Genomic DNA, 11,635 nt, shown 5'->3' with positions numbered 1-11,635 from the left:
TGTACCTGTCACTGGCACAGACTGACCCAGTCACCCCTTTCTCCAAGTGTGAATTCTTCTTGTCATGTTTGAACTTGCAGAGGGAGTCAGACCTTCCTTCCTTCCCTCCAAGGTTGGCGTGTGATCTGGAGGAGCCAGGCAGGAGCTCCTGCCTCCCTCTTGCTCTCCTGGGAGGGCAGGTCTCACCTTCCCCTCAGACGCCTCCTCACAGTGGATCCATCCCAGTCTGGCTTTCTTTCTTTCTGCAGGGAGGGGTTGGCCCTGGCCATGAGGGAGAGGAATAAAGAGGCTCTGGTACCCCCCACATGGGTCTCCCCTCTCCTGTTTCTGCCTCCCTTTGAGGCTCTGCCTCTTCCCCCTCCCCTCTTTCCATTCTGAAAAGGTTGAGTGGAGCCGGGAAAAGGCTCTATGGGGGCGGGGACACTCCCTGCTTTATTTTCACGGGGGGCATGAAATGCTTGTCCCACACTGTTGGTGTGGAATAAGGAGGCTCTTGCAACCCCCAGGAATGTTTTCCCTCTCCTGTTTCTGCCCCCCTTTGAGGCTCCGCCCCTTCTGCTCCTGCCCCTTCCCCTCTTTCCATTCTGGAAAACAGGAAAAACCAACAGCTGCCTGTGGGTGGGTGGGTTTGGGGGGATGCATCTGCCCCTTTTTAAATTGGCTGTCCCCCCCCCCACTTTCCCTGGAAGGGTCAGCCAGATCCAAGGTGCCAGCGGGGCGGGAAGAGCAACAGACACCCCAGCCTAACAAAAGGGCAGGGAAAACCACTCAACTTTCGTCTCATTTCCATGCAATTTATTTATTTATTTATTGAGCTTATATGAGGCCCATTTAGACATAGTCTACTGTGGTCGGCTCTCAAACACGTAATAAAAATAATTAATATAAAATAACCATTACCTACATGAGCACAAAACAGAATAGATAAAGAAAGAGAGAGAATTACGTAGAGTCTGGAGGAAAGGCCTCTCTATATAACCAGGTCTTGAGTTGGTTTTTGAAAGTGCCCGGCGAGGGGTCCAGATGAATCTCAGGGGGGAGTGTGTTCCAAAGCCTGGGAGCCACTGCTGAGAAGGCCCGGTGTCTTGTTTTTTCTTTCCGGGCCTCCCTCGGCGTTAGGCTCCTCAGTCACCCCTCCTGGCTAGATCGGGTAACACGAGTAGATCTAGGTGGGAGGAGGTGTTCCACCAAGTATTGAGGTCCTAAACTGGTTAGGGTTAGGGAATCGAATGGGCAGCCAATGCAGCCAGAGTGGGAGTAATATGTTGATGTTTCTTCACCCCACTAAGAAGTCTGGCCACTGCATTCCGCACCATTTGTAGTTTCTGCATTAATCTCAAAGGCAGCCCTATGTAGAGCGGATTACAGTAATCTGATCTCGGGATTACGAGCGCATGAACCAAGGTGGTAAGTGCACCAATGTCAAGAAAGGGACACAGCCCGGCAATCCGCCAAAGATGGAAATAGGTGGTGTGGAACCTCATTCTTAGCAGTGAGAGTCACCCCCCAAAAGAGAGGGAGTTTCCCAAACCACTGATAGTGGGTCCACCCACCCCCAGGACCTCCATCTTGTCCGGGTTCAGCCTCACCCCATTTTCCTGCAGTACAGCCCCCAGGCTGTACCCTAAATTACCCCAAATAGGGTAAAAGTGAGAATCCTGGGGGTAATGAGCAGAGCGTTACCCCTCCCTCCCACCCCCCGCCCCTGCAGCCAAACCTCAAATTGTAAGCCACCTCTCCCTGTTACTTCCTGGTTGCAGCAGGCAGCTGTAAATCCTCCCTTGGTTCAGAGATAGGAGATAAGCCTGCTTAATTGGCTACAGCTGTGGAATAGCCCAGAGCAATCAATCAATCCAGGGCTTTGAATGACTGCTTCCTCTGGAAATGAATGCAAGCAAGCAGGAGGTGGGAAAGAATCAAGTTAACAAGGGGAAGGAAGGTGCGAGAGACCTTAAATAAGATCAAGCTTATTTAGATGTACAGTGGTGCCTCGCACAACGGGTGCCTCACACAACGATGAATTCACACAACGATGCCTTTTTCTGTTAAATTTGCCACCTCACACAGCGATGTTTCCTATGGGGGATTTTCACACAACGATGTCTCTTTTTTGTTCCTGTAAAAGTGTCTTACAATGTTGGGAAGCCGTTTTAAATGCTTGCAATGGTTAGCCCACCTCCTGAAACCTATGCAAACTGATTTTGGTGTTGTTCTGACACTTCGTTAATTTATGGTAATTTTTTGTTTTCTCCATTGAAAACCATTGAATGGTCTGTCTAATGGTTTCCAATGGAGAAAACAAAAATTTTTCATAAATTAACGAAGTGTCAGAACAACACCAAAATCAGTTTGCGTAGGATTCGGGAGGTGGGCTAACCAGTGCAAACATTTAAAACAGCTTCCAAACATTGTAAGACACTTTTACAGGAGCGAAAAGGGAGATCGGGAAGACCTTTAAAAGACAAACGGAGATCAAAGAGCCCTTTCCGGATCTCCCTTTTCGCTCCTGTAAAAGTGTCTTACAATGTTTGGAAGCTGTTTTAAATGCTTGCAATGGTTAGCCCACCTCCTGAAACCTATGCAAACTGATTTTGGTGTTGTTCTGACACTTCGTTAATTTTTGGTGATTTTTTGAATTTTCTCCATTGGAAACCATTAGACAGACCATTCAATAGTTTTCAATGGAGAAAACAAAAAATTACCATAAATTAACGAAGTGTCAGAACAACATCAAATTAAGTTTGCGTAGGTTTCAGGAGGTGGGCTAACCATTGCAAGCATTTAAAACAGCTTCCAAACATTGTAAGACACTTTTACAGGAGCGAAAAAGGACTTCGCAAAGCCATTGAAATGTATTGAGTCGGCTTCAATACATTCCAATGGAGGAAACATTGTTTCACACAGCGATGTTTCCTATGGGGATTTTCACTCAGCGATGGCAATCCGTTCCAATTGGTTTTCAATGCATTCCTATGGGAAATGGTGTTTCACAGAACGATGTTTCACACAACGTTGATTTTTTTGGAACCAATTAACATCGTTGTGTGAGGCACCACTGTACATTGGGTCCTCTACTTATGAACTTAATCCATTCCAGAAGCAAGTTTGTAAGTCGAAAAGTTTGTCAAATCAGCATTTCCTATAGGAATGCATTGAAAACCATTTAATCCGTTCTGGCTGTTTCTGGTTCTTAAATTGAGCAACGGTTTGTAACTCGAATAATTAGTTCCTATAGGAACTAATGCAAAGCCGGTTAATCTGTTCCTACCACTAGGGGCAGATTTTTCTCTTTTTTTCCTTTTAACCTATGATGACTTAGGTTTTTTTAAAAAGGAAAGAAAAGAGGGAGGGAAGTAGGGAACAGACACCTTTTCAACAGAACACTTTGAAAAGCACATTGTCAGCCAAGACAGGAAACTTTTTTGGGGGGGAGGGACAGGAAATGAGAGAGGGAACAAGCACCTTTCAGACAACAGAACACCTTGAAAAACACTCCTCAGCACAAAGAGAGACATGGCTCTGAACTCCATTTTTACCCTGCTTGCAAGCAAGCTTTCTTCCCAGCAGAATTCCTCAGCACAAAGAGAGACATGGCTCTGAATTCCATTTTTACCCTGCTTGCAAGCAAGCTTTCTTCCCAACAGAATCTCAGCACAAAGAGAGACATGGGTCCACATTTTAACCAGACAGATTCAGTACACAACACACCCCCAGAGACACACACAGCAAGGAAAGATTCCAGCAAGCATGCAGCCATTTTAAAACTGTAAAATCTACCCAGCAAGACCCATGCCTCCATTGCAAAAATGCCCTCTGGGTCCACATTTTAACCAGACAGATTCAGAACACACACACACAGCATAGAAAGATTCCAGCAAGCATGCAGCCATTTTAAAACTGTAAAATCTACCAAGCAAGACCCATCAGAGCTCAGAACCCCCCCACCTAGCCCTACCCCCCCACCAACGATATGCAAAAAAAACCTGTACAGTAAAGTAAAAACATACTGTAGTGCACTGGTTCTTAACCTTTGTTACTCAGATGTTTTTGGACTGTAACTCTGTCAAAAGGTTCGCCTTTTCCCTCAGGCGGCCCCTCTATGTCAGCAGGCAACAATAAAGGTTGAGTCCTTATAATTTTAACAGCTGAACTTTTATTGTCTCCTCCCCTCTCCAGCACATCTTTTAACGGTTCCAACGGTTTACAACTGGGAAACAAACTCTCATCAACATGCTCTAAACTTTGAACATAGTCCCAGGGGGTTAGCGGTGCTGGTCCCCAAAGGGTTTCTTGTAACCCCATTGAGGGGGTGGGGGACTCTTCTTGGCACAGATTGTCCCACAGCATTTGTGCCGAATCCACCCCCTCTCGTCAGGACCTTCATCAAACTCCTCTCTTCTCCAGTTACGCTCCCTCTGTAACTCCTCTTCCCACGGAGCGACAATCACTTTCCACTCTTTTGCCGGCACATTCACAGATGGGTTTCGCTGAGTTGAGGGATTAGGCAATAGTCCACCCACTCGCAGGTTAGGGAAATCTCTGATTAAACCTTGGGTGCGGACTTCTTGGGTGCGGACTTTCTCAAATGCTTGCCGTTTTTCTTCCCTCCTCTTTCTTTCATATTCTTCCACCACAGCACTGAACCACACTACCCCCTCCTCATCCTTATATCCTCCTCCAACTGTCACTTCTGACTCCTCCCACTCCCCTTCAGCTAAACACCCTTCTACCTTCACCTCTCCTTCTTTATCTGTTAACCCTTTCCTCTCCTCTTTATTACTTTCGCTGCTATTCAGCTGTTCTTTCTTTTCATCATCTTTTTCCACCTTCGTCTCTGCGGACGGCACACTCTCTCTTTCTACACCTTCACACGCCCCCCCCGGAGGAGTGGGCCGTCTGCTCTTCATCACCGCGCATATTTCCTTCTCCCTGTCGCAAAAAATAATCAGCATTAGCATGATTGGTCCCTTTTTTATATTTCACCTGAAATGCATATGGTTGTAAACTAAAATACCATCGTGTCAGTCGTAGGTTAGCATCCTTCATTCTATTTAGCCATTGAAGGGGTGCGTGATCAGTTACTAATATAAAAGGTGCTCCCAACAAATAATATTTTAATGTCAAAATGGCCCATTTTGCTGCTAATGCCTCTTTCTCAATAGTTGCATATTTTTGTTCTCGAGGACTCAATTTTTTACTCAGATACATAATTGGGTATTCTACCCCTAACTTTTCTTGTGCCAACACTGCCCCGATACCTCTATCTGACGCATCTGTTTGTACTATGAAAGGAAGAGAGAAATCTGGTGCGTATCTCTTAGGTAACTCATTAAGAATATTCTTTAACTTATCGAAAGCCTCTTGTTCTAAGTTGCCCCATTTAACATATTTATTCACTTTCTTTTTAGTAAGATCAGTTAGTGGGGCTGCAATTCCGGAAAAATTAGGTACGAATTGTCGGTAATATCCAGCCAAACCTAAAAATTGTTGCACTTCTTTCTTTGTTTTGGGAATATGCCAATCAGATAGTTTGTCAATTTTTTCTTCTGATGGGCGTATCTCTCCTTTGCTTACAACATGACCCAGAAACTTTACCTTCTCTTGGGCAACCTTACACTTAGAAGGATTAATGGTTAATCCTGCCTTCCTGAGTTCTTCTAGTACTTGTCTAATATGAATTATGTGTTCTTCCCAACTCTTACTAAAAATAAGTATATCATCGATGTAAGCGCCAGCAAATGTGTTAACAGGCTCTAGAACTCTGTCCATTAAGCGTTGGAACGTAGCTCCTGCCCCATGCAACCCAAATGGCATTTTCAGAAATTGGTACAACCCCTTTGGGATGACGAATGCCGTTTTTTCTTTATCTTCAGCCCTCACCAGAATTTGCCAATAACCTTTAGTAAGATCTAACGAACTGAGGTATTTAGCGCCCCCTAGCCTTTCCAATAAATCCTCAATGCGTGGCATTGGATATGCATCAAATTTTGACACCTCATTGAGTTTCCTAAAATCAATGCATAGTCTCACCTTTCCATCAGGTTTTGGGACTGCTACTGGATAGCTTCTCCATGGACTATTTGAGGGTTCGATTATTCCTAATTTCAACATTTCATCTACTTCTTTATTGATTACATCTTTTAAATGGAAAGGCCAATTTCGATTTCTGCTACGTATCACTGTCCCCTCTTTAGTATTAATACAATGTTCTGCCATTCGGGTATAGCCTGGTTTAGTGGAGAATACATCTTGGAATTCCTCTTCTATTTCTTTTATTTGTGCTTTTTGTGGGGTATCTAAGTTTTCCCTTGTGGAATTTCCAATCGTTCCTCTTGATACAAGGACGATTCTGGCCCTAAATCTTCTTCTACACTTTCACCCCATAAAGCTTCTCTCTCATGCCATTCCTTTAACAGATTCACATGGTAAACACCAGTTTTCTTTTTCTTGTCTGGTGTTTTTATCTCATAATCTACCTTTCCTACTTGTCTGATAATTTCATAAGGCCCTTGCCACCACGCAAATAATTTGGCATTCTCTGCTGGTAACAATAAGAGAACCTTCTGTCCTGCTACGAATGATCTTGGTGATATTTTTGCATCGTATCTTTTCTTTTGCCCGGCTTGAGCTTGTCCTAAATGTTCTTTGGCCATTTCGGCTACTTTCTTTAAATGTTCTCTCATCTCTAGTACATGTTGTACTGTCAGCTGAGAATTATCTACTCCACTTTCCCATTTTTCTTTGATCAAATCTAAAATTCCTCGAGGGTTCCAACCGTATATCATTTCGAATGGAGAAAACCCCGTAGAGGCTTGTGGTACTTCCCTGACTGCGAACATAAGCGGAGCCACCAGCAGATGCCACCGCCGGGGTTTCTCCATAACCAACTTCCTTAACATTCCTTTCAACGTTTTGTTAAATCGCTCCACCAATCCATTTGTTTGTGGATGGTAAACTGAGGCATGTATTGGTTCTACGTCTAGGAGTTTCCACATTTCTTTCAATGTTAAACTCATAAAATTACTGCCTTGATCTGTTAATATTTCCTTGGGGAATCCCAATCTAGTAAAAACTTGCATTAACTCTCTTGCAATTATTTTAGCACTTGTAGATTGTAATGGTATAGCTTCTGGGTACCTTGTTGCATAATCAATCAATACTAAAATATGGGTATGTGCCCCTGCTGACTTCGTCAAAGGCCCTACAATGTCGACTCCTATTCTGTCAAAGGGGCGGTCTATTAGAAGCATTGGCATCAACGGGGCGCCTGGTCTGGGTTTGGTTTGAGTCATTTGACATTCTTTACACGTTTTACAAAATTGTTGTATTTCACCATTAAGCCCTGGCCACCAGAATCTATGGGCTATTCGAGCAATCATTTTATCTGTGGCTAAATGACCAGCAGTGGGTATATCATGGGCTATTCTTAATATATCTTTCCTCCATTTTATGGGCACCACTAACTGCTTCTCCCCTTCTTGGTTTACTTGGTATAATAAACCATCATCTATTTCAAACCCAGTCTCTCCGGATACAATAGATCCCGTAGGTTGAGCCTCATGTAATACCTTTTGTAATGTTGGGTCATCTTGTTGCCATAGCCTCATTTGATCCCGAGAGGCTCCTTTTAAAAAATCCATTTCAGTTCCACTAGCATCACAATCCCCAGCTAGCCCTTCTTTATTCTTAAGCAATTCACTCGCACCCTCCCAATCACGTCCCAACAACATTTCTCTTGAAACCCCTGGTACAATTCCCACTTTCATCCTCCGACAATCTTTTCCAATCTGTACCAAGTGGTGGCATATTTCTTTGAATCCCCATGTATACATTTTACAGTCACATCATCCGGTATTACCACCCCCTCCAATTGCCGAACCAACGTCTTGCTACATCCCATATCAATCAAAGCCCTCTTTGCATGTCCATTGACCGTAGCCATTACTTCCCAACCCTCCTGTTCTGATCCTAATATTTTAATTCGTTCGTTGTTCTGTCCTACCCATGAGCAATCCAGTCCGGGACATTACCTTTTCACGTGGCCGACGCGGCCGCAATCGAAACATACGGGTTTGCCGTCCTTTCCTTCTTTTAACCCTGTGCCCGGTTCGAATAAGCGTTGGTCATAAGTTGTAGGGCGCGTTGGTTTGGGGCGCATGGGTTCGAAGTTTTGAGGCCTTCCTCTGCCGATGACCGAAAAAGAAGACGGACCGCGCGGTGCGTTGCTGCTCCCGGTCGCCATCTTGTCTTGCGGGCGGGTTCTCTCAAAAGTAGTTCCGGCGTGCTCTTTAGTCCCCTCCTCTGCCGCGCAATAATTCTCAATTAGGCTAATGGCTTCTTCCAACCGCTTTGGTCTATTCCTCTGTACCCAGCTATGCATATTAACGGATAATGTTGATATCAAATGTTCCATAACAAAAGTTTCTATTATCTCGTCCTTTGTTTTTTCTTCTGGTTTTAACCATCTGATTACATTGGCTTTCATACGCTGGCTTACTGGGCGCGGATGCATCCCTGATTTGAATTTAAGCTCACGGAACTTTTTGCGATAGGCTTCTTCTGTCAAGTTCAAAGTTTGTAAAATGGCGCCTTTGACTGTTTCATACTGAGTTGCTTCTTGGGTGGGTAACGTGTCCACTACTTCTTGTAATACTCCTGTCAAGCATGGTGTTAAAATTAATGTCCATTGTTCCTTTGGCCACCCTGCTGCAGTGGCTACCCTCTCAAAGGTATGCAGATAAGCTTCTGGGTCGTCTGAGGCACTCATCTTCTGCATACGGATTGGCGTGGGACTTGCTACCCATGGGTTCTTCACATCTTTTTGCTCATTTTTAACTTTTTCTTCCCCTGTATTTAACATTAACAATTGGCGTGCAACTCTTTCATCTCTTCATTTCCTGCTATAGGGGCCGCCCCACGTTGGGCGCCACTGTCAAAAGGTTCGCCTTTTCCCTCAGGCCCTCTATGTCAGCAGGCAACAATAAAGGTTGAGTCCTTATAATTTTAACAGCTGAACTTTTATTGTCTCCTCCACTCTCCAGCACATCTTTTAACGGTTCCAACGGTTTACAACTGGGAAACAAACTCTCATCAACATGCTCTAAACTTTGAACATAGTCCCAGGGGGTTAGCGGTGCTGGTCCCCAAAGGGTTTCTTGTAACCCCATTGAGGGGATGGGGGACTCCTCTTGGCACAGATTGTCCCACAGCATTTGTGCCGAATCCACCCCCTCTCGTCAGGACCTTCATCAAACTCCTCTCTTCTCCAGTTACGCTCCCTCTGTAACTCCTCTTCCCACGGAGCGACAATCACTTTCCACTCTTTTGCCGGCACATTCACAGATGGGTTTCGCTGAGTTGAGGGATTAGGCAATAGTCCACCCACTCGCAGGTTAGGGAAATCTCTGATTAAACCTTGGGTGCGGACTTTCTCAAATGCTTGCCATTTTTCTTCCCTCCTCTTTCTTTCATATTCTTCCACCACAGCACTGAACCACATTACCCCCTCCTCATCCTTATATCCTCCTCCAACTGTCACTTCTGACTCCTCCCACTCCCCTTCAGCTAAACACCCTTCTACCTTCACCTCTCCTTCTTTATCTGTTAACCCTTTCCTCTCCTCTTTATTACTTTTGCTGCTATTCAGCTGTTCTTTCTTTTCATCATCTTTTTCCACCTTTGTCTCTGTGGACGGCACACTCTCTCTTTCTACACCTTCACAAACTCCCAGAAGCCTTCACCATCAGCTATGCTGGCTGAGGTTTCTGGGAGTTGCAGTTCAAAAACACCTGAGTAACAAAGGTTGAGAACCACTGCTGTAGTGTACTCACCCAGAACGGGCAGTCTCTCTGCTTAAAAAAAGAATGTCAAAAATAACAAATAAAAAATCCATTTTTTAAAAAAAAGCCAAAAATTTTTTAGAATACTGTACTGTACTGTCCGTACAGCACTGTACCAGTACCAGGCAGTACCAGGCAGTACCAGGCAGTCTGAAGGCTGTCTCTCTATCCACTCTGTAAATGCTGGGAAGAGTGAGGAAGCAGACAACCACTCTCTTTGCTGGCCAACGGTTAACTGAAAGTTCAAATTTTGCTCTTTCCCTGCCTCCCTCACCGTTTTTTTTTGTTCGAAACTTGAACCACAGGTTCGTAAGTAGGGTCCACTGTTTCTATGGATCGGGTTCGTAACTTGGTTATTGTTCGTAAGTAGGGCCTGTTGTTTTCTATGAGGTTGGGTTCGTAACTTGAAACGTTTGTAACTAGGGCCGTTCGTAAGTAGAGGGCCCACTGTATGGAGAAAATGAATGGATGGAGGGTGGGTGGGTGGACGTGTTTGTGTGTGTGAGAGAGAGAGACTGACTTAAAACTGAAAAAAGGAACAGACAAGGCTTGAATTAAGGGAGGAAAAAAGGGTGGAGGGAGGGAGGGAGGGTGTTTGTGTGTGTGTGTGTGTGAGAGAGAGACTGACTCAAAACTATGAAAAGAACAGGCAAGTATTGAATTAAGGCAGGGAAAAGGGTGGCTTCATCAAATATTGTATCATTCCTTTCTTTCAAATCAAGGGGGTAATGTTGGCTTATATAATTTTGGGAGGGGGTAAAAGGTAAAAAAGTTCCCTGAGCCCTGCACTAAACAATAAACTATAATCAAATTAAATATAAAGTGCATAAAATACAAAAGGAGTGCATAAAGCAGTAAGTATTAAAACAGACAAATTAAAGTAAATACAACAAAACAATTTAACATAAAGCAAAAATAAAATACCCATAAATTAAACTAAAATAAAATAAACAGTATAAAATAGAAAATATATAAAAAGAAGCAAAAATTAAGCCCAGAAACCCCCCCCCCCAACTCAGTACAACAAAATAATAGGCAGAGAATTAACTCCACAAGTTTTTCTCCCTGCACTCACAGTCCTGTTCTGTCCAGGTCTGTCTGGCAATCTTGTCTTTCCAAGAAGGTTTATTAGAACACTTGTGAGTCCGATCTTAAGTTTCAAATGAGTTTCAATGATAAGCAGAGAGAGAGAGAAGCAGCATCAGGAAGGTTGGAAAATAACATGGTGCTGTTGTAGCTGTTTTTTTTTCCAATCGAGTCGGTTAACTCACTGGTCCCCCAACCTTGGGCCTCCAGATGTTCTTGTACTACAATTCCCAGAAGACTTCACCACATCTGCTGGCCAGGATTTCTGGGAGTTGAAGTCCAAGAACATCTGGAGGTTAGTTCAGTGGTTCTTAACTTTTGTTACTCAGGTGTTTTTGAACTGCAACTCCCAGAAACCCCAGCTAGCACAGCTGATGGTGAAGGCTTCTGGGAGCTGCAGTCCAAAAACATCTGAGTAACAAAGGTTAAGAACCAGTGGGTTAGCTCACTGGTTCTTAACCTTGGGTTACTCAGGAGTTTTGGACTGCAACTCCCAGAAGCCTTCACCACCAACTGTGCTGGCTGGGGTTTCTGGGAGTTGCAGTTCAAAAACATCCGAGTAACAAAGGTTAAGAACCACTGGGTTAGCTGACAAGTTCTTGCTGGTCTCCTCAGGGGAAGGGGTGGGGCTACAGCTGCTCTCAGCCTCACAAGCTCAGACAGACCACCAGGAACAGCGACGGATTAGAGAAGGAAGGAGAAATGAAAGA

General features: G+C 44.3%; 1 protein-coding gene across 1 annotated transcript; it reads right to left on the bottom strand.

Annotated features, from left to right (window-relative positions):
- Positions 1-857: 857 nt before the first annotated feature.
- Positions 858-8,860, bottom strand: LOC140703916 (uncharacterized). Its single transcript, XM_078387192.1, has 2 exons — positions 8,031-8,860; positions 858-4,929 (listed from the first exon to the last, which is right to left on the bottom strand). The coding sequence occupies exons 1-2, from the start codon at positions 8,858-8,860 to the stop codon at positions 4,263-4,265; spliced, it is 1,497 nt and encodes a 498-aa protein (XP_078243318.1). The 3' UTR covers positions 858-4,262.
- Between the last annotated feature and the right edge of the window lie 2,775 nt (positions 8,861-11,635).

This window comes from Pogona vitticeps, chromosome 2, assembly GCF_051106095.1.
Source record: "Pogona vitticeps strain Pit_001003342236 chromosome 2, PviZW2.1, whole genome shotgun sequence".
Lineage (NCBI taxonomy): Eukaryota > Metazoa > Chordata > Lepidosauria > Squamata > Agamidae > Pogona > Pogona vitticeps.
This window is presented reverse-complemented; position numbering and strand designations above follow the sequence as displayed.